Source organism: Petaurus breviceps, unplaced genomic scaffold (genome assembly GCF_028583685.1).
Source record: "Petaurus breviceps papuanus isolate PSGF00001 unplaced genomic scaffold, PetGlider_PUasm1.0 221, whole genome shotgun sequence".
Lineage (NCBI taxonomy): Eukaryota > Metazoa > Chordata > Mammalia > Diprotodontia > Petauridae > Petaurus > Petaurus breviceps.
In genome coordinates, this window is record NW_027185877.1 from 11,411,804 (window position 1) to 11,432,745 (window position 20,942).

The window sequence follows — 20,942 nt, forward strand, 5'->3', positions numbered from 1 at the left end:
TCTCTCTCTCTCTCTCTCTCTCTCTCTCTCTCTCTCTCTCTCTCTCATTCTGTGTGTGTGTGTGTATATAATAATAAGAGACATAAAATTTTTGGTTTTTATAATGGGGAAAAGTCCAGTTGTAAAGATTATAATTTTTGGTTTTCAGAAGCAACAATACAATGAATAAGGACTCATTCTTTTTCATTAATTGCTTTCTTATATCTCAGGTAATCTTCTATCTTTTGTTTATTTTGCCTCTATGAGAAAATAAAATTCTCATTAAGAGAGTTAAGGCAAGAGGCCTTTTTGATTAAATAAAATTGTGGAAACTCCAAATAAGCAAATAACTTATTTTGCTTTACTTGATCTCCCTTAACTTTGTACCATTTTATTTTTATCTTATTTTTTTTTATCTTTCCCATTAAAGTGAAATTTATTCCTAGGGCACTCAACCTGTCATTTAACTCATAGGTATATGTGTGTATTTTTATATATGTATATGTATTCTTCATTTGTTATCTGAGCTCAGTTTCCATTCCTTTTATAAGGACAGCTCAGCAATATGTAAGACTAGGTTTCTCTTGGAGACTGAGAATATCTAGGGAGTTAGGGATAGTTAATAATAGCCAATAAACATTTATTAAGTGCCTATTATGTGCCAGGTACTGTGCTAAGTGCAGGGGATACAAATTACAAAAAAACAAAGAAAACATTTGTTTGTATTCTAATTGGGGGAAAGATATACAAAAGAAAGCTGAAAAATGAGAGCAGGAAGAAGGACTAGTCCTGAGGACATGGTAAAGAAGTCCAAAAGGAGTGCAGCTGAGTGTGAAATGATATATTTGAGGGAAAAGCTGTCCTTTCCTTTCCTTAAATGGAGGAGTTTGTGTCTCTATCTTCTAATCCAAGGGCAGAGGGTACTGATGAGTCTTATTGGATTTTACAAGATGATAAGATTTCCAGATTATTACTAGGAGTAGAGTGGAGAAGTCAAAGGAATTAGAGATAGCATAGTATTATAGAAAAACTATTGTAAACTATCTAAAACTAAGATTTTACTTTAATCTTGAGTAGTACTTCTAGATACAAAAACATTACCTTCTGTTGTAAATGAAGTATAATGAGAGAAAAGAAACAAAGGAAGAAATAAGAATAGAACAGAAAAGAGAAGAGGAAGAAGTGGGAGACTGCCACCTTACGTGCCATGAATTATTTACGGTTACTGTAATATAGAGCTAATCTTTTTTATTTTTATTCTCACTTCTTCCAGAAGGAATCCATGGTCTCATACATCTCATACACCCAACCTTCAACATGATGAGAAGTAGAAGAGGAAAGTGATATGGCTAAAGGGTGTAGAAATATAGTTCTTTTGGTAGAGAACTTTGCTTAGCCCAAGATAAGAAGTACGAGGGAGCAGCAGCATGGAGGAGTAAAGAAAATCTGAACATAAAACATTAAATGTTACTGACTTGATGAGAGATAGGATGAGAATAGGTGACTAGATAATATAATATTTGGGGGGTACCTTTGCCACTTAATAACAGTTTAGATCTCATTTATACCACTGATCTGTTACCCCCTCAAACTTAACTGTTGTTGTTTAGTTGTTTTAGTCATGTCCCACTCTTCATGACCCTGTAGCAGCAAGCACCCCAGCATACCCAGGATGGCTGTTAGCACAGGTTCCTAGATCTGCTTTTCTAAAGGAAAGCAACTCAAAATGGGTTAACAATCTTGCTTTAATCAAAGATATGTCATTTACCTAGTTCAGGGGAAAAACTTCAGCACCCCGAACTTCAGAGAATACAAACAGAGGTTATAAGCAAACAACAAATACAGACAGAGAAACAGATCAGCAGACAGGCTTCCAGCTGTCTGATCATTACATCTATACCTAGTCAGTTACTAGAGAGGGAAGTACCAACATCAGGGTTTTCAAAGCCAGGGGGCTCCATGGCTGTCTAGAGTCTCATCTGGTCAAATCACACAACTCTTCTCAAAGTGAACCCCAAAGGAAGACCTCACATCAGGGTATATATAGCCTTCTCCTGGCTCAGAGAATGCCACAACCCCTTTGACCCACTACCCAATCACAAAGTAATAAGGTGTGGGCATTCCTGAAGAACAATCCTCCCGCCACAGGCTCCATGTTCAGCCTATTAGGAGGCAGAGTATATTTTCAAATCAGAGAAGGTTCTCAGAGTCACTTAAGCCTATCTAAGGGCCAAGGGGCAGGGAAGATCTTTAAATGCCCATTCCCATAACACACCTCATTTGGGATTTTCTTGACAATGATACTGCAGTAGTTTGCCATTTTCTTCTCCAGATCATTTTATACTTGAGGAAACAGACAGATAGGCTTAAGTAGCTTACTTATGATCATATAGCATCTGAGGCCAGATTTAAACTCAAGAAGATGAGTCTTCCTGACTCCTAACCTGGTACTCTTTCCATTGTGCCACCTTTCTATCCCTCAGAAATATTTTCAGACTAGCACAATGCTTTCAGATGGAAAGGACCTTAGCATACACCTACCTCAACTTCCTGATTTTACAGATGAGGGAACTGAGACCCAAAAAGGTTAAGTAACCTGATCGAGGTAACATAAGCAAAAAGTAATAGACTTGGGATTCAAATCTAGGTCCCTGACTCCAAATCCAGTGATTTTTCCTAATAATGCTATATTCCCCTTTCAAGGCAGCTAGGTGGTGTAATGTGGAAGAGTGCTACTAGACTTGGAGTTAGAAAGACCCCAGCTTGAATTGTACCTCTAATATTTACCAGCTTTGTGACCCTAGGCAAATCATTAAACCTCTCAGCCTTAGTTTCCCCATCTGTAAAATGGGGATAATCCAATAATAGCACCTACCTCATAGATAGATGAGATATGTAAAACACTTTGCAAACCTTAAAAGCGTGGTATAAAATGGTAATTATTATTAATTATGAAAAATATTATAGAAGAATTCCCAGAACTGGTGACATTAGGGATATTGAATGAATCAAGTTAATAGTTATTTTCTGTCGTTATTTTATATAAGCATTTCTTCATTTCACAGGTAAGCATATATTTAATCAATACTGATTACTTATAGAGGAGAAATTTTTTTTCATTACACCTTTTATACTCTTACCTATTTTACCTTAAGAAAATGATTATTGACCTGTCCATTTTGACTTTAGGCAATGTATAAATCTCCTCATGTATTTGTAGTTTTGAGTGGGGTTAACTATCAATTCCCTTACTCTCAGACCTTTTAAGACTTGCCTGAAAAGCCTTTTCTTCTTTTCCTCTTCATCTTCTTTTCCTCTTCATCTTCTTTAGGAATTGCCAAAATACTTATTCTTCATATTTATGCCCGAAATTTTTTTTTGTTGCTTTCTTGCTACAGGTTTGCTGGGTGCAACAGAGTAGGGTATTCCTGCCTTACCTAAATAAGACTGGTCTATGGTTTCTGGGTGATAAGAAGTCCTAACATATGTTAATTTTTGTTATCTGAACTACTTCTTAGACTCCCCTTAGGCTAGATTTATTCAGAACAAACTGCACTGTTCATTGTTGGAGTTTTCTTAGATCTTCCTAATCATACCACATTGATATTCATAGGTACATACTTGGGGGAAAGATGACCTGCCTTTGCTTAGGTGGTATTTTGTTATTGCTACATATAGTATCTGATGTTATTTGTTAGAATTTTTATGCAGTAATGCATTGTCAAATAAATTTATCAGGTAGGGGGTAGTGTAAAATGTTGAAAATTACTTCTTATATATGGTGCTCATTTTTAGGAAGTCATGTTGTCTTAAAGTATTCCTGTTTTCACTCCAGATTTACCCCTATAGAAAAAGATTATGTGGGAACTTGAATGATGTAAAACAGTCGATATCTCTGAAATATAACAAATATTGTGTATTTTTTATGGTTTTTGTTGTTTTATCTCCTAGGGTCCAGTTAACAATGTGTCTCCGTGCCATCATTAAGCATGATTTTCCTGGTCACTGGACTGCGGTGGTAGACAAGATAGGCTATTACTTACAATCTCAAAGCAGTGGGAGCTGGCTTGGCAGTTTATTATGTCTATATCAGCTTGTGAAGACATATGAGTAAGTTGAAATTTCTCAGTAGAAGATTATGGGGTATGTTCAATTGATGTTTAAAAAATATTGAATAAGGGTGATTAGCAAGTTGAGTTTTATCATTTGTCTCTACATAAGTTCATTCCTTTGTGTAAATGAAACATTCAAATTTTTTTAGATGCAAAATAAAATGAAAAAAGACACACTTTCTATCTAGTCACGATGGATAGCCTTTTTTCCTTAAGGCTTTTTATAAGAATAGACGGGAGATAGAGATAGAGGTTAAACTGATGATTTCATTAATTTGGGGAATTTCTAGATGAGGAAATTCTGAAGGAATATCTAGATGCTAAAGCACTTACTTGCTCACTGCCATATGTGTCACAGTTGGCTCTTGAACCTAGGTCTTCATAACTTTGAGGCTGGCTTTCTAGCTACTATGCCGCAGTGCCTCCCAAAGCTTTTTATAGGGCATTTGAAATCTTGTCAACAGAACAAGATATACATATTACAAAAGTGAGGAGATGAGTGCAGCAACCTCCTTTTTTCCCTTTAAATTAAAACCTAGTTCTGGAAATTGAGTGTGTTTTTCAGATTTGAAATGTCTAAGTTTGTAAATAAAAGATACAAGGTAGTATAATACAGTGAAAATAAGATGGGATTTGAAATTGGAGGACCTGGGTTCAAATTCTGACTGCCATTTACTGCCTTTGTGATTTTGGGCAAATCACTTGATATCTCTGAGCTTCATTTCCCTTATTGTAGTAGATGTGGAGATTGGAATCAGTAACCTCAGGTCCCTTACAACCCTAAATCTATGAACTTATGAGACAATGATAATGATAGTTAATTTCCCTTCTGTATTCAAGTTAAAGCAAGATGGGTTGGATTTATATAGTAATTATTAGAAAGTAGATTATTCTTGAGAGTATTGAAATGTATTGTTTGTATAATTTAAATATTTTATTTCTTGAAAACTGTATTTTTCTGGGTTTTCATTATATTATAATGGACTCTAGGTAAGATGAAAGAATAATTTTCCGTCATTTAAGGGTACTTAATGGCACTTTAAAGGTTGGAAAGGCAGAGGAGTACTTAAAGCTAGGAAGTTCTTCTACCTCTTATACATTCTAGCTTTATGACCCTGGGTCAGTCACTTATCCTTACAGTACTCTAGGCATTTCTTTAACCTCTTTCAGAAGGTATTGACCTGCATTGATAGAGTTTCCTTGCCTGGCAATTCCCTATGCCACTGAAATTACAGATCCAATCCCTATTCCTAGCTTTATCCTCTTATAGGATTCTATAGATAAATTATGAAATAACGTCCCCTAGATACTTTTTTAAATTAAAATTTTCCTTTTTATATTTTGAAGTTAACAAACATCAAAAACCATGAACAGTTCCTTGAGGTAAAGGATAAATATCTGTATAAAAGATGTTAGGATAGGGAGAACATATCTCTTTCAGAATCATGTTGGAGAACATAAGCCAGGATTTTGAATAATAATATAATAGCTCAATAGCTAATATTTATATAGTGCTTACTATGTGGTAATCACTGTTAAATGCTTTACAATTATTAACTCATTTGATCTTGAAAACTGCCTGGGAGGTAGTATTATCTCCATTTTATAGATGAAGAAACTGAAGTAAACAGATTAAATGACTTACCCGGGGTCACACAGCTCCTAAGTGTCTGAGGCTGAATTTGAACTCAGGTCTTCCTAATTCCAGTTCTGGCAGTCCATACATTGAATGCTTTCAGTGATATTTCACTTAAAATTTTTTTACTTTCAACAATGATAACAATTACAACAACAATAGCTAGCATTTATATATGGTGCTTTAAGATTTGTTGAGCACTTTACAGATATCTCATTTTATCCTCACAATGATCCTGTGACAGAGGTGCTATTATTATTCCCATTTTATAGATGAGGAAATTGAGGCAGACAGACAGTAAGTCATTTGCCTAGAGTCACATAGCTAATAAGAGTCTGAAGCAGGATTTGAAGTCAGGTCATTCCTGACTCTAGATCCAGTTTATCTGCTGTATCACCCAGCACCTCAAGAATCAAGGAGAGAAAAGAATTAGGCTTTGAATATCAGCTGAATTTTTTCTCTCTACAAAAAAGGAAAGGTTGTAAGGAATAATTAATGTTGATATTCTTAAAAATATTTAGAGATGTTGGGTCATTGTTTGGACATTGTTTTTCTCTTTTCTTCCTTTTATTTAAAAAAAATCATCATACTTATCTTGGATTGTGTTTAAAATTTCTGGTATTTTTTCATTCCTTCCCTTTTTGTATTCATATAGATATAAGAAATCGGAGGAAAGAGAACCTCTTATAGCAGCAATGCAAGTATTTTTACCTCGAATTCAGCAGCAAATTATCCAGCTTCTTCCTGATCCATCCCATTACTCTGTACTACTTCAGAAACAGATTCTGAAAATTTTTTATGCTCTTGTTCAGGTAGGGCTCTAATTCAGAGGATGATTAAATTCAAGTATTTATTAAGCAACTTTCTACTGATTATTAAGCCCTAATGTTTATAGAGTACTCTGTTAGGTTTGGGGAATATGCAAAATTTAAATATCAGGGCTTTCCCTTATGAAACTTACAATCTAGTAGGGGATAGAATACATTGATAAATCTGTGTGATTTATAGAGGATATGAAAAGAGGTAATAAGAGATCACCTAGTGGAATTCAAGTCATTTGGCCTGGGCATACTACATTCATGGGTATATATTTTTTGCAAATAATATTTTATTTTTTCCAATTACATATATAGTTTTCAGCATTCATTTTTTATAAGATTTTGAGTTCCAAATTTTTCTCCCTCCCACCTCCCCAAGATGACAAGCAATCTGATATAGGTTATACATATACAATTATGTTAAACATTTCCAAATTAGTCATGTTGTGAAAGAAGAAACAAAAGGGAAAAACCACGCACAAAAAAAACTCCAGTGAAAATAGTATATTTTGATGTGCATTCAGATACCATAGTTCTTTCTCTGGATGTGAATAACATTTTCCATCATGAGTCTTTTGGAATTTCTTGAACCATTTTATTGCTGAGAAGAGCTAAGTCTGTCGCAGTTGATCATCGCACATTGTTGCTTTTACTGTGTACAGTGTTCTCCTGGTTCTGTTTACTTCACCCAATATCAGTTTGTGTAAGTCTTTCCAGGTTTTTCTGAAATCTGCCTGCTTATCATTTCATATTATAACACAGTATCATTTCTTATAACACAGCAATATTCCACTGCATACCATAGGTTGTTCAGCCATTCCCCAATTGATGGGCATTCCCTCAATTTCCAATTCTTTGATACCACAAAAAGAGCTGTTAAAATATTTTTTTATGTGTAGGTCCCTTTCCCTTTTTTATGATCTCTTTGGGATACAGACCTAGTGGTGGTATCTATACAAAGGGATGCACAGTTTTATATCCCTTTGAGTATAGTTCTAAATTGCTGTCTAGAATGATTGGATCATTTCACAACTCCACTAGTAATACATTGATGTTCCAATTTTCTCACATCTTTTCTACCATTTATCATTTTCCTTTTCTGTCTTGTTAGCCAATCAGATAGCTGTGAGTTGTTTTAATTTGCATTTCTCTAATCACTAGTGATTTAGAGCATTTTTTCATATGACTAGATACCTTTAATTTCTTCATCTTAAAACTGTCTCTTCATATCCTTTTGACTATTTGTCAATTGGGAAATGACTTGTATTCCTATAAATTTGACTCAGTTCTCCATATATTCAAGTTATATATATATATGTATATATATATATATATATATATATATATATATATATATATTTGAGAAATGAGGTTATGAGAAACACTTGGTGTAAAAATTGTTTCCTGGCTTTCTGCTTTCCTTTTAATTTTGTTGCATTGATTTTGTTTCTACAAAAGCTTTTTAATTTAATGTAATCAAAATAATCTATTTTGTATTTTATAGTGTTCTCTATTTCTTTTTTGGTCATACATTCTTCCCTTCTTCATAGATCTGACAGGTAAACTACTCCTTGCTCTTTTAATTTACTTATGGTATCAACCTTTATGTCTAAATCTTGTAGTCATTTTGACTTTATCTGTATATATGGCGTGAGATGTTGGTCTGTGTGGGGGTTCCCAACCTTATTTGACCTACTATCCCCTTTTAAAAAAAAATTACTTGGGGTTAGGTTAGGTTAACCCTTATTTTTATTCAACACCCTTCAGTTATTCAACAACCTGAGGCTATTACAAGGTTTCCTTCACCCCCATCATTCCAGCACACCCAGAGGGTGATATTGCCTACTTTGGGAACCTGTAGTCCATCCCTAGTTTCTGCCATACTATTTTCCAGTTTTCCCAGCAGTTTTTGTCCAATAGTGAGTTGTTATCCTAGAAGCTAGAGTCTTTGGGTTTATCAAACAGTATATTACTGTAGTCATTTACTACTATGTCTCTTGTAGTCACCTAGTTGAATTCAAGTCACTTGAATTCCTAATCTATTAATCTGTTCCGTTGATCCACCACTCTGTTTCTTAGCCAGTCCCACATAGTTTTGACAATTGCTGCTGTATTTATTATAAATGTGGTATGGGAAATCCATCTTCCTTTGCATTTTTTTTCATTAATTCGTTTGATATTCCTGTTTTTTTTGTTCTTCCAATTGAATTTTGTTATTATTTTTCCTAGCTCTATAATGTAATTTTTGGTAGTTTGATTGGTATGGCATTGAATAAGTAAATTAGGTAGAATTGTAATTTTTATTATATTAGCTTGGCCTACCCATGAGCAGTTGATATTTTTTTCAGTTGTTTAGACCTGATTTTATTTGTGCCAAAAGTGTTTTATAATTGTATTCATATAGTTCCTGGGTTTGTCTTGGCAGGTAGACTCCCAAATATTTTATACTAGTGTCAGGAGTTATTTTATTTTATTTTGATTTTAATTTAAAAAAATTTTTGTGGAGGGGGGGGAGTAAAAAATTGAGATTAAGTGATTTACCCAAGGTCACACAGCTAATAAGTGTGTCAAGTGTCTGTGGCCAGATTTGAACTCAGGTCCTCCTAACTCCAAGACTGATACTCTATTCACTGTGCCATCTAGCTGCCCCCAGGAGTTACTTTAAATGGAATTTTTTTTTCTACCTCTTGCTGCTGGATTTTGTTGGTCATATATAGAAATGTTGATGATTTATGTGGGTTTATTTTATAGTCTGCAACTTTGGTAAAGTTGTTGTTTTAAGTAGTTTTTTAGTTGCTTCTCTAGGACTAAGTATATACTCAAATCATCCACAAAGAGCAATACTTTTGTTTCCTTATTGACTATTCTAATTCTTTCAATATCTTTTTCTTCTCTTATTGCTAATACTAACATTTCTTATACAATATTGAATAATAGTGGTGATAGCGAGAATACTTCTTTCACCCTTGACATTATTGTATATGTATTTCCCTTCTAACTTGTCCCATTACATATAATACTTGCTGATGGTTTTAGATAAATACTGCTTATCATTTTAAAGAAAGCTCCACTTAATTCTATGTTCTCTAGTATTTTTAATAGGAATTAATGCTATATTTTGTCAAAACCTTTTCCTGCATCTGTTGAGATAATCATATGATTTCTGTTGGCCTTGTTACTGATGTGGTCAATTATGCTGATGGTTTTCCTAATATTAAACCAGCCCTGAATTCCTAGTATAAATTCCACCTGCTTATAGTATATTATACTCGTGATAAATTGCTGTATTCTCTGCTAATATTTTATTCAAAAATTTTACATCAATATTTGTTAGGGAAATTGATCTATAATTTTCTTTTTCTGTTTTGACTCTTGGTGGTTTATTTGTCAGCACCATATCTGTGTCATAAAAAGGAATTTTGTAGGACTCCTTTTTCACCTGTTCTTCCAAATAATTCATATAGTATTGGAATTAATTGTTCTTTAAATGTTTGGTAGAATAAACTTGTAAATCCATGTGATCCTAGATATTTTTTTTTAGGCATTTTATTGATGACTTGTTCAATTTCTTTCTCTAAAATGGGATTATATTTTATTTCCTCCTCTGTTAATCTGGGCAATTTATATTTTTTGGTAATTTTTCATCCATTTCACTTAGAGTGTTAGATTCTTTGCAAGTTGAACAAAATAGCTCTTAATTATTTTTGTCTTTAGTTTTTGTCTTCGTTGGCGGTGAATTTGCCCTTTTGATACTGGTAATTTGGTTTTCTTTCTTTTTAATCAAATTAACCCAAGGTTTATCTATTGTGTTTTTTTTTTTTTTTCACTAAAGCAGCTTTTAGTTTTATTTACTAGTTTACTAGTTTTCTTTCAGTTTTATTAATCTTTCCTTTGATTTTCAGAATTTTTAATTTGATATTGGGGATTTTTAATTTGTTCCTTTTCTAGCTTTTTTAGTTACATGCTGAATTTATTGATCTGCTCTTTCTCTCTTTTATTGATCTAAGCATTTAGAGATGTAAAGTTTCCCCTAAGCACTGCTTTGGCTGCATCACATAAAGTTTCTTATGTTGTGTCAATATTGTCATTCTCTTTGAAATTATTGATTGTTAGACTTCTGGAAAGATGGTGGAGTAGGTCAGAAAATTCCAAGCTCTCCAGATTTCCTTAACAAACAAGACAAAATCATGAAAGAGTGTCAAAAATATGCAAGACTTGGGCCAAAACAGTAGGCCTTCTGGGACAATCTGAGAAGATTTGAAGAAAGATCTAGGACAGATATTCAGCCCTAATAAAGTGTAAACACCTCTAGGCTAGCTCTGCAGAAACTGCTAGGTAGTGAGCCCTTGGGGCAGCACTGTTGGGAGGTAGCTACAACCTCAGCTATAGGAATTTTCACCTCCAAGACAGTGTGAGGAGTTGGGTATCTGAGCAGGGAAAGATTGAGGGAGGCTCTACTGACAGGTGACCCCAGGTCCACTTGTTCTGGGCAAGACTTGGGAAAGAAGGAACCAGTATACACTCAGTGAGTGTAGAAGCAGTGGGATAGGGATGCTGCTTGCTGTGGGCACTTTCAGGAGAGCTGAATTCTTGGTTTCCATTCCAGGCCAGAGGGGAACATTAAGATTTATAGTCACTGGAGGGTTCTGAGGGAGCAAGAACATTTGTGCTGGGGAGCCCCAGCTGTGGCTTGGAGGGGAAAGGAGTGCAGAGGTTAGGAATGGGATAAAACTAAAAAAATAACAGTAAAAAGTACCGAGGTCAGAGGTATCATCCTCCACATCCCAGGATTAGATGTGATTATAAGAATAAGCTGCTTAAAAATTTAAAAAAAATGAGTAGGCAAAGGAGAAAGATAGAACCTAACCAGACAGTTACTATGGGAATAGAGAAGACCAGAAGAACCAGGGTTCATCTTCAGAGGAGAATACTGAAGCAAAACAAGTCTCTCCTACCCCAAAGAGTAATGTCAAATGGTCGCCTACCCAAAAAGAATTCATAGGAGAACTCAAAAAATACTTCAAAAATTAAATAAGAGAGATTGAAGAAATTTTTTTTAAAGTAAAAACAATTCAAGAAAAGCAAGAAGATCATAAAAAGAAAGTCGGCCACCTGGAAAAGGAGATCTAGAATCTTAAGGAAGAAAAAGACTCCTTAAAAATTAGAATTGGGGGAGGAGTCAGGATAGCGGAATAGAAACAGGACTTCCTCACAGCTCTGGCTCCCACCTCTTCCAATTCATGTAAAAAATTACTCTAGACAAACTTTAGAGCTACAGAGCCCACAAAATGACACAGAGAAGTTAACCTCCCGCTGAAGACCCTAGCAGGCTGGCAGCAAGTGGCCAGCGCAATGCTGTGGGAGCCTGAGGTTTTGCCTCAGGGCAGGCTTATGAGCCACCTGGAGGAATTCAGATCACCAGAAGCTGTGGTAGTTTCCAGAATTATCAACCTGTAGATGCTAAGGACAAAGTGAGAGGTAAGGGCAGTGTGGACTTTGAGATCTGGAATTCTGACTGCAATCTGGCCTTTGCCCCTGGGGCGAAAAGTGGCTGAGGTGCCACGGTTGTTCCTAGTCTGTAGATTGTAGAGGGAACAAGGGACCAGTCTGAGGGGTAATCGCTCTTGCTTTAACCTGCTTGGATCTGGATTTCTTTCTAAGGTGGAGGTCCTGGGGTGCGTGAGCAGTCTGCCAGAGCATATGGAGTCTTCAGAGATGGCACCCAGCTATTACCTCCAGCAGCTGCGAAAACCCCAGCACTTGGGATAAAATTCCCGTTTCTGGTAACAGAGTTCTACTGTGGCATAAAGCCCAAAAGTCAGGTAATTGAGTGGCAACATGAGTAAGCAAAGCAAACAGAGCAACCCAACTTTACACTTCTATTTTGGGGACAAAAAGGATCAAAGCATGGAACCAGGAGGAAGATAGTGAAGTCAGAACTCCTGCATCAAAAGTTTCCAAGAAAAATATGAGCTGATTATAAGCCATAGAGGAGCTTAAAAAGGATTTCAAAAATCAAATAAGAGAAGTGGAGGAAAAATTGGGAAGAGAAAGGAGAACAATGCAAGAAAATTACAAAATGAGAGTCAACAACCTGACTGAAGAAAATAACACCTTAAAAAAATTGACTAATTCAGATGGCAAAAGGGGCTCAAAAAGGGAATGAGGAGAAGAATGCCTTAAAAAGCCAAATTTGCCAGATAGTAAAAGAATCTCAAAAGCTCACTGAGAATTATCATTCCTTAAGAATTAGATTGGAGCAGGGGTGGCTAGGTGGTGCAGTGAGTAAGAACGACAGCCCCAGAGTCGGGAGGACACGCAGTCGGTTTCGGCCTCAGATACTTAACACCCACATAAAAAAAAACTGCCCGTTTAACCTTGGGCAAGTTACTTAACCCCAATTGCTTTAAAAAAAAATTTAGATTGGAGCAAATGGAAGCTAGTGACTTTATGAGAAATCAAGATATTATTAAACAGATCTAAACAAATTAAAAAAATAGAAGGCAATGTGAAATATCTCGTTGGAAAAACCACTGACCTGGAAAATAGATCCAGGAAAGATTATTTAAAAATTATTGGACTACATGAAAGCCATGATCAAAAAAAGAACCTAGAAATCATCCTTCAAGAAATTCTGAAGTAAAATTGCCCTGTTGTTTTAGCACCAGAGGGTGAAATAGAGGTCTCAAGAGTCCACTGATCACCTCCTGAAAAAGATCCCAAAAAGAAAACTCCTAGGAATTTTATAGCCAGGTTGTGGAGTTCCCAGATCAAGGAGAAAATTTTATAAGCAGCCAGGAAGAAACAATTTCATACACGTGTGTGTGTGTGTGTGTGTGTGTGTGTGTGTGTGTGTGTGTGTATAAACACACATATACACATTTCTGTTCCCTTCAATTATTCTCATACTGAGAAAAGTTTCACAAGTTGCAATTATCGTTTTTCCATGTAGGAATATAAGTAGTTTAACTTTGATAGTTGTTTATGATTTCTTTTCCCTGTTTACCTTCTCATGCTTTTCTTGCTTCTTGTATCTGAATGTCAAATTTTCTATTCAACTCTGGTTTTTTCAGCAAGAATGCTTGAAAGTCCTCTATTCCACTGAATGACCATATTTCCCCCTGAAACATGATACTCAGTTTTGCTGGGTAGGTGATTCTTGGTTTTAATCCCAGATCCTTTGCCCTCCAGAACATCGTTTTCCAAGCCCTTCGATCGCTCAGTGTAGAAGCCTCCAGATCTTGGGTTATCCTGATCGTGTTTCCACAATATTAAAATTGTTTCTTCCTGGCTACTTGTAAAATTCTCTCTTTAATCTGGGAATTCCAGAACCTGGCTATAATATTCCTATGAGTTTTCTTTTTGGGATCTTTTTCAGGAGGTGATCAGTGGATTCTTTTAACCTCTCTTTTGCCCTCTGGTACTAAACATCAGGGCAGTTTTCTTTGAGAACTTCCTGGATGATGATTTCTAGGTTCTTACTTTGATCATGGCTTTCAGGTAGTCCAATAATTTTTAAATGATCTCTCCTGGATCTATTTTCCAGGTCAGTGATTTTTCCCATGAGATATTTCACATTGCCTTCTATTCTTTCATTTGTTTGGATCTGTTTAACAGCATCTTGATTTCTCATAAAGTCATTAGCTTCCATTTGCTCCAATCTAATTCTGAAGCAATGATTCTCCTCATTGAGCTTTTGAGATTCTTTTTCCATCTGGCAAATTTGGCTTTTTAAGGCATTCTTCTCCTCATTGCCTTTTTGAGCCTCTTTTGCCATTTGAGTCAGTCTGTTTTTTAAGGTATTATTTTCCTCAGTCAGGCTGTTGGCTCTCATTTCATAATTTTCTTGCATTGTTCTCATTTCTCTTCCCAATTTTTCCTCCACTTCTCTTATCTGCTTCATAAGGTCCTCTATGGCCTTTAACCAGGTTGTATTTTCCTTTGAAGCTTTTGGTGAAGGAGTTCAGACCTCATTGTTTTCCTCCTGTTCCATGCTTTGCTCCTTTTTGTCCCCAAAATAGGAGTGTAATGTTGGAATCTTCTGTCTGCTTTATTTCCTTTGCCTGGTCATCTCTTCCCACAGTCACTTGACCCCTGGGCTTTTTGCCACAGTAGGACTCTGCCACCAGACAGGGGAGCTTTCGTTCCAAACACTGGGGTTTTCTCAGCTGCCGGAGGTATTAGATGGTTCCCTCTCTGAGGTCTCCACATGCTCTTGCAAGCTCTACACACACCCCAGGACCTCCACCCTATACTGCAATCCAGATCCAAGCAGGTTAAAGCAAGAGCGATTACCCCTTAGTCTGGTGCTTGGTTCCTCTACACTCTGCAGGGCAGGAGCTGAAGCTGCCATGTGTTGCTGGCTGGCTGTGCCAGAGTCTCAGCGGCTTCTTGCCCCGGGGGCAAAAGCCACACACTCCCACTTACTGGATCCCAAAGTCCAGACTGTACTGATCTCTCACTTTGTCCTTTGCATCTATGTGTTGATAATTCTGGAAACGTCTATAGCTGCTGCTGATTTGGTGTCCCTCTGGCCGTGGATGGTCATGTCCACCCTGGGGCTAAAGCCTCGGTGTGGGGCTGGGCTTAGCTCCCAGAGCACTGTGCTGGCCGGGCCTGCTGGGCTGTCCTAAGTGGGAGGTTAGCTTCTGTGTGTAATTTTGTGGGTTCTGCAGCAACCAAGTTTGTTCAGAGTCCCCTTTTACATGGATTGGGGAAGGTGGAAGCCAGAGCCGCGGGGAGGTTGTGCTTCTGCACCATCTTGGCTCTGCCCCCAAGATGGACAGTTTTTTAAAATAATGTGTAGTATTTGTATGTAGTATTAGTTTTCTTGACATGCAAATTTATTCCATTATATTGAATTTTCTCTTATGTTCTGCTGTATAAATGGCAACTTTTTTTTTCTTTTCTCATTTTGTATTTAATATTTAATCAAATATAGTGAAAAAAATTACTGATTGTTTCTGTGACCTTGTTTTACCCACTCATTCTTTAGGATTACATGATTTCGATTCCAATTAAATTGTTTTTTTTTTGCTTTTCTTTTTGGAGGGCAATTGGTGTTAAGTGACTTGCCCAAGGTCGCATGGCTAGTTTTTGTGTTAAGTGTCTGAGGCCGTATCTGAACCAAGGTCCTCCTGACTCCAGGGCTAGTGCTCTATTCACTGTGCCACCTAGCCACCCCACCAATTAATTTTTAATCTATCTTTCCATGGCCCTTTATTACATATAATTTTTATTGATCATGATCTGGAAAGGATATACTTAATATTTTTTCCTTTCTGCATTTGATTCTGATTTTTTGTGTCCTAATACATGGTCATCTTTTTTATAGGTGCCATGTACCATTGAGAAATTGTCTCCAGAGGTTTATTATATCTAACTTTTCTAAAATTCTATTTACCTCCTTCTTTCTTGTTTATTTTGTGGTTAGATTTATCTAGTTCTGGGGGGGGGGGTTGACACGGTCCCCTTCTAGTATAGTTTTACTGTGTAATTCCTTCTGTAATTTAATTAACTTTTCCTTTACAAATTTGGATGCTATAATTTGGTGCATATATATTTACTATTGATATTGTTTCATTGTCTCTAGTACCTTTTAGCATGATGTAGTTTTCTTCCTTGGGTCTTTATTATAATTATTTTTGCTTTTGCTTTGTCTGAGATCATGATTGCTACCCCTGCCTTTTAAAAAATTTCATTTGAAGCATAATGCATTCTGCTCCAACCTTTTACCTTTACTCTGTTTCAGATGTGTTTCTGGTAAACATAATGTTGTATGATTACAGTTTTTAATCCCCTCTGTTGTCTGCTTCCATGTTCCGTGAGAGTTCATTTCATTCACATTCACAGTTTCATGATTACTTACTGTGCATTTCATTCCATCCTTTTTTTCTCCATTTATACTTTTTTTTCTCTCCTTTCACCCGGTCCTTCCTCACCAGTGTTTTGCTTCTGATCACTGCCTCCTTCAACCTGCTGTCCTTTCTATCTGCCCCCTACCACCACTTTTTTACCCCTTCCCCTTCTCTTTCTCTTTAGGGTAAGATAGATTTCTATTTTAGATTGCTATACCTAACTAAATGTGTATATTATTCCCTCTTTGAGCCATATGTGACGAAAGTAAGGTTCAAACAATTATTGTCTTTCCCTCTACTATAATAGGTCTTTCTTGCCTCTTCACATGATATATTTTACCCCATTCTATCTCCCTTTTTGTCTTCTAGAGCAGTTCTTTTTTTAATACCCTTAAATTTTTTTATATCATCACATCAAAGTCAACATATACCCACACCCTCTTGTCTATGTATCCTCCTTCTAACTGCCCCAATAGAGATAAAGTTCTTAACAGTTATAGGTATTATCTTGCCATATAGGGATGTGAAAAGTTTAACTTTAAATTATGCTGTTTTTTTTCTTTCCTGTTTACATATTTATACTTCTCTTGAGTCTTGTATTTAAAGATCTAATCTTTTTATTAGCAAAATTTGACTGTCCCCTACTTTATTGAACGCCCATTTTTTTTCCCGTGAAAGATTATGCTCAATGTTGTTGGGTAGTTGCTCTCTTGGTTCTAATCCAAGTTCCTTTGCCTTTTGGAATATCATAAGCTAAGCCTTCTGTCTTTTAATGTAAGTCCTGTGCAGTCCTGACTGTGGCTCCTTGATATTTGAATTGTTTCTTTCTGGCTGCTTTGCAATATTTACTCCTTGAGCTGATAGTTCTAGATCATTTTGGAATCTCTTTCAAGAAATAATTGGCAGAATCATTCAGTTTCCATTTTATCCTTTGGTTTTAAGATATCAGGGAAGTTTTCTTTGGTAACTTCTTGAAAGATGCTATCCAGGGTATTTTTTTTTCTCTTGACTTTTAGGTAGTCCAGTAATTCTTAAATTATCTCTCCTGGATCTATTTTCCAGGTCAATTGTTTTAATAATGAGGTATTTTATATTTTCTCCTATTTTTTCATTCTTTTGATTTTGTTTGATTCTTGATGCCTCATAGAGTCATTATCTTCCACTTGCCTAATTCCAATTTTTAACTTTTTTTCAGCTGACTTTTGTACCTCCTTTTCCATTTGACCAATTCTGTTTTTTAAGGGATTATTTTCTTCAGTGGATTTTTTTTCCCATTTAACTAATTATTTGTTTTCTTTGTTGTTTTCTTCAGTCAATTTTTGTCCTTCTTTTTCCAAGCTGTTGGCTCTTTTTTCATGATTCTCTTGCATAACTCTTTTCCCCCCCAAATTTTCCTCTACCCTTCTAATTTTTAAAGTCCTTTTTGAGCTCTTCTAAGAAGACTTTTTGGGCTTGAGACCAATTCATATTCCTCTTTGAGGCTTTACATGTAGGCATTTTGATATTGTTGTCCTCTTCTGAGTTTGTTATGATATTCCCTGTAAACATAGTTGCTTTCTATGGTTGGGGCTCTTTTTTGTTTTTGCACATTTTCTAGCCTATTTTGTGACTTTTACAGTTGAGCTCTGAGGGCATTGTGGGAGCCTGGACGAAATGATGGGACAATTTCTTTCATATTCTGTGAGCCTCTCTGATAATTCACTGGTGAGAGGCAGGCAGTATGGGAGAGTGGATACAGAGCTGACCTAAAAACCAGTGAGGTCTGGGTTCAAGTCCTGTCTCTTGGAATGACTGGGAGACCACAGGATGGAATAATTTTTATACATACTTTGGTGGAGTATAAAAAGCAACTGACTACTTTGTATACCCTCTTGAGTAGACTAAAAGTGTTTTTATTAAAAGATCCTTGTTTACATTTCAAAGAACAACAGATCTTCATAGAAGCTAATCATTTCAGAGACTATTCCCCATTTCAAAGCATTTTGGAAGTCTATGAGAGAAGAATTATATATGATTAAGGATCTGTTCAAAGATGAAAAGCATTTGATTTTGCCAATTAAATGTGAATTATTGAAACCTGTCAGCCTCCAAAAAAGAATAGATGTACAAACATCCCCAGAACTTAAGAAGTCTCTAAAATTAACTCCAGAAATAATCAGTCAATATAGTTGGAAATAAGCAGCTCTTTGAAAGAGTAATTTTACTCTAGCCGAAAATCAAGCTAAGAAATGCAGGGTGGAACAGTGGTTAGAAAACTATTGAAGTTCCCTGGACTCTCTTTTACTTGCAGTGCCACAAACCAAAGAGCCTATAATTCACTATTCAATTAGATATTTGAAAAGAATGTTTGATGTTGAGGTTGGAATCCTTATGCTTGATTCATTAAAAGAAGGATGGTGGAAACAAGAGGAACTGAGCATGATAATGACAGATACCTTGAAACATCTGACTCCAGATTTCTGTTATCACAACGTGTTTCCAACTCAAATGGAGATACGGCCTGTAAAACCACTTCAGCTAGAGTGGTGTTTTTTTTTTTTTTAAGCAACCGGGGTTAAGTAACTTGCTCAAGGTTACACAGCCAGGTGTTTCTGGGTGGGTGCTAAGTGTTTGATCCCGGGATTCGATCTCCAGGTCATCCCAACACTGGAGCCAGTGCTCTTACCCGCTGTGCTACCTGGCCGCCCCATAGAGTGGTGTTTTGAACAAAACCTCTAACTGTTATTAAATTTAAAAACTCTCCTCCTTGTATGGCTCCTACAGAGAAACTACAAACAAAAATTTCTCACTGATTCAAAAGAGTCCTTCAAAAAGTATACCACATACCTGTTTTCCTGTTGAAAAACAAATTATAATAGTCAAAGAGGGAGAAAAGAAAGATATTTATGATTCACTGTACTGCAAAACATTAACTATTGAATCATACACTACATCAGTAAGTCACAGTGCATCTTTCAAACCTGGTAGAAAATATGAGGATGATTTGGATACTTTGAGCAGCTTTGTCATTCTGAGAAACACATATGACTGTCCTGTCAGAACTTCAAGTTATTATGGATGATAGCCAAAAAGAAGAATCCAGAATACAAAGCAAAGAGGAGAATCCTATTGTTTGTAGAGAGCTGGTCCCCTAAGAAAAATCAAGGAAAGGATCTCATTGAATGTCATTGAAATTCAAGCAACTGCTAGCTAGTACCAGGCATACAGTCTCTTAGAGGCAGTAGCTATTCCTTTATTGAAAGAGCTTGCTTTCCATGATAGTTTTCCTACATCAAACTGGAAATTTGCCACTCTTAGCTTTGACCACACTAGATTTTTCTGAAAGCAGCAAGAAAGAATAATAAATGACATTTTTCTTCAAGGTACTGGAGTTAAGCCTATCTCTAATCAAAGAATTTTTATGAGGTAAAAATGATGAAAGAGAAGTAATATTCAGACAGGCAACACTAGTCTATCTTTTGGTAACAGTTTGAGATCTCCTTTTGGACACAACATTGGATTAGTTGAAAAGTAATTAATTTTCTTCATTTTTTACCTCATCCAAGTAAGTTAACCCAGAAGCTGTCATTTAAAATGTCCTCATTTTATTGAAATATAAATATTTTTCAGGAAATTTTGTAATATTTTCATAATATAATCTATATTTTGTTTGTGCACTTCTGAAACTACTAAAGACAGACATTTGTAAAGTCAAGCTCTGCTCCTGGGATACTGAGGGCACTCTTAGCAAATTTCTTCTACTGGGGGCCTGGTTACTGGCTTTCTGTTCCAGGCCTCTGGAGTTGGCGACTTGTCTATTGCCCTAGGGTGGCATAGTCTAGTCTTGCCTGTTGTGCCTGGGGTTCCAGGGCTGTCTGTTTGCTTGCTATCTTCGGTTTGGAAGCCTCACAGCTGGCCTACTGTACTTCAAGACTGTGGGGCCTTGGTTACTGATCTGAGCTTGTGGTGAAGAGCTTCCTGCTGGCTTGCTATAATGGTAATTTGAAGATCTTCACTGCCCCTTAATAGGCCAGTTGTCTGGAGACTGTGGTCGGAGGAGCTTGCTGAATGGGTAGAGCAGGAAATAGAATCAGTGCAGTTAGCATGGTGGGAGAGAGAGAATACAGGCAAGAAGACCTGTGAGTTTGTAGAAAGACTAAAGGTATGGTATTGCTCTCTGCTGTGTTATGGTGCATTAAATTCTTAATTTAATTCTGCATTAAATTGCTATGATGGATTTGACTTTCTGGTGTCTGAATAAATGTTTTGCTTCTCTCTTCTATATAGAGAGCCACTTATATTTTCCAATTCAGAATTATGCCGGCATATTCATAGTCATTGTTGGTCCTGTGAATATTGCATTGGTGCTACACTTGCCAGGATATCATTTATGCTAAACTATGTTCCTGTCTTACCCAAGTGAGACAGGATTTTCCTAAAGTCCTTCTGAATTATTCTTGGCTGGAAGATTGTTTCACTCTTTCTTTTTGTGGGTTCTGTCACCCCAGAATTTGTTAAGAAGCTTGATTTAATGTTGTTTCTGAGGGGAACTGGGGAGAAT

At 36.3% G+C, this 20,942-nt stretch overlaps 1 protein-coding gene across 3 annotated transcripts in view; it reads left to right on the forward strand.

The window, feature by feature from the left end:
• IPO8 (importin 8) overlaps positions 1-20,942 on the forward strand; it is a 214,906-nt gene that overhangs the window by 63,431 nt on the left and 130,533 nt on the right. For all 3 annotated transcript variants that reach the window (XM_069094877.1, XM_069094878.1, XM_069094879.1), the window contains 2 exons: positions 3,931-4,089; positions 6,383-6,539. In XM_069094877.1, coding sequence (XP_068950978.1) covers positions 3,931-4,089; positions 6,383-6,539 — 316 coding nt within the window. The remainder of the gene's footprint in view (positions 1-3,930; positions 4,090-6,382; positions 6,540-20,942) is intronic.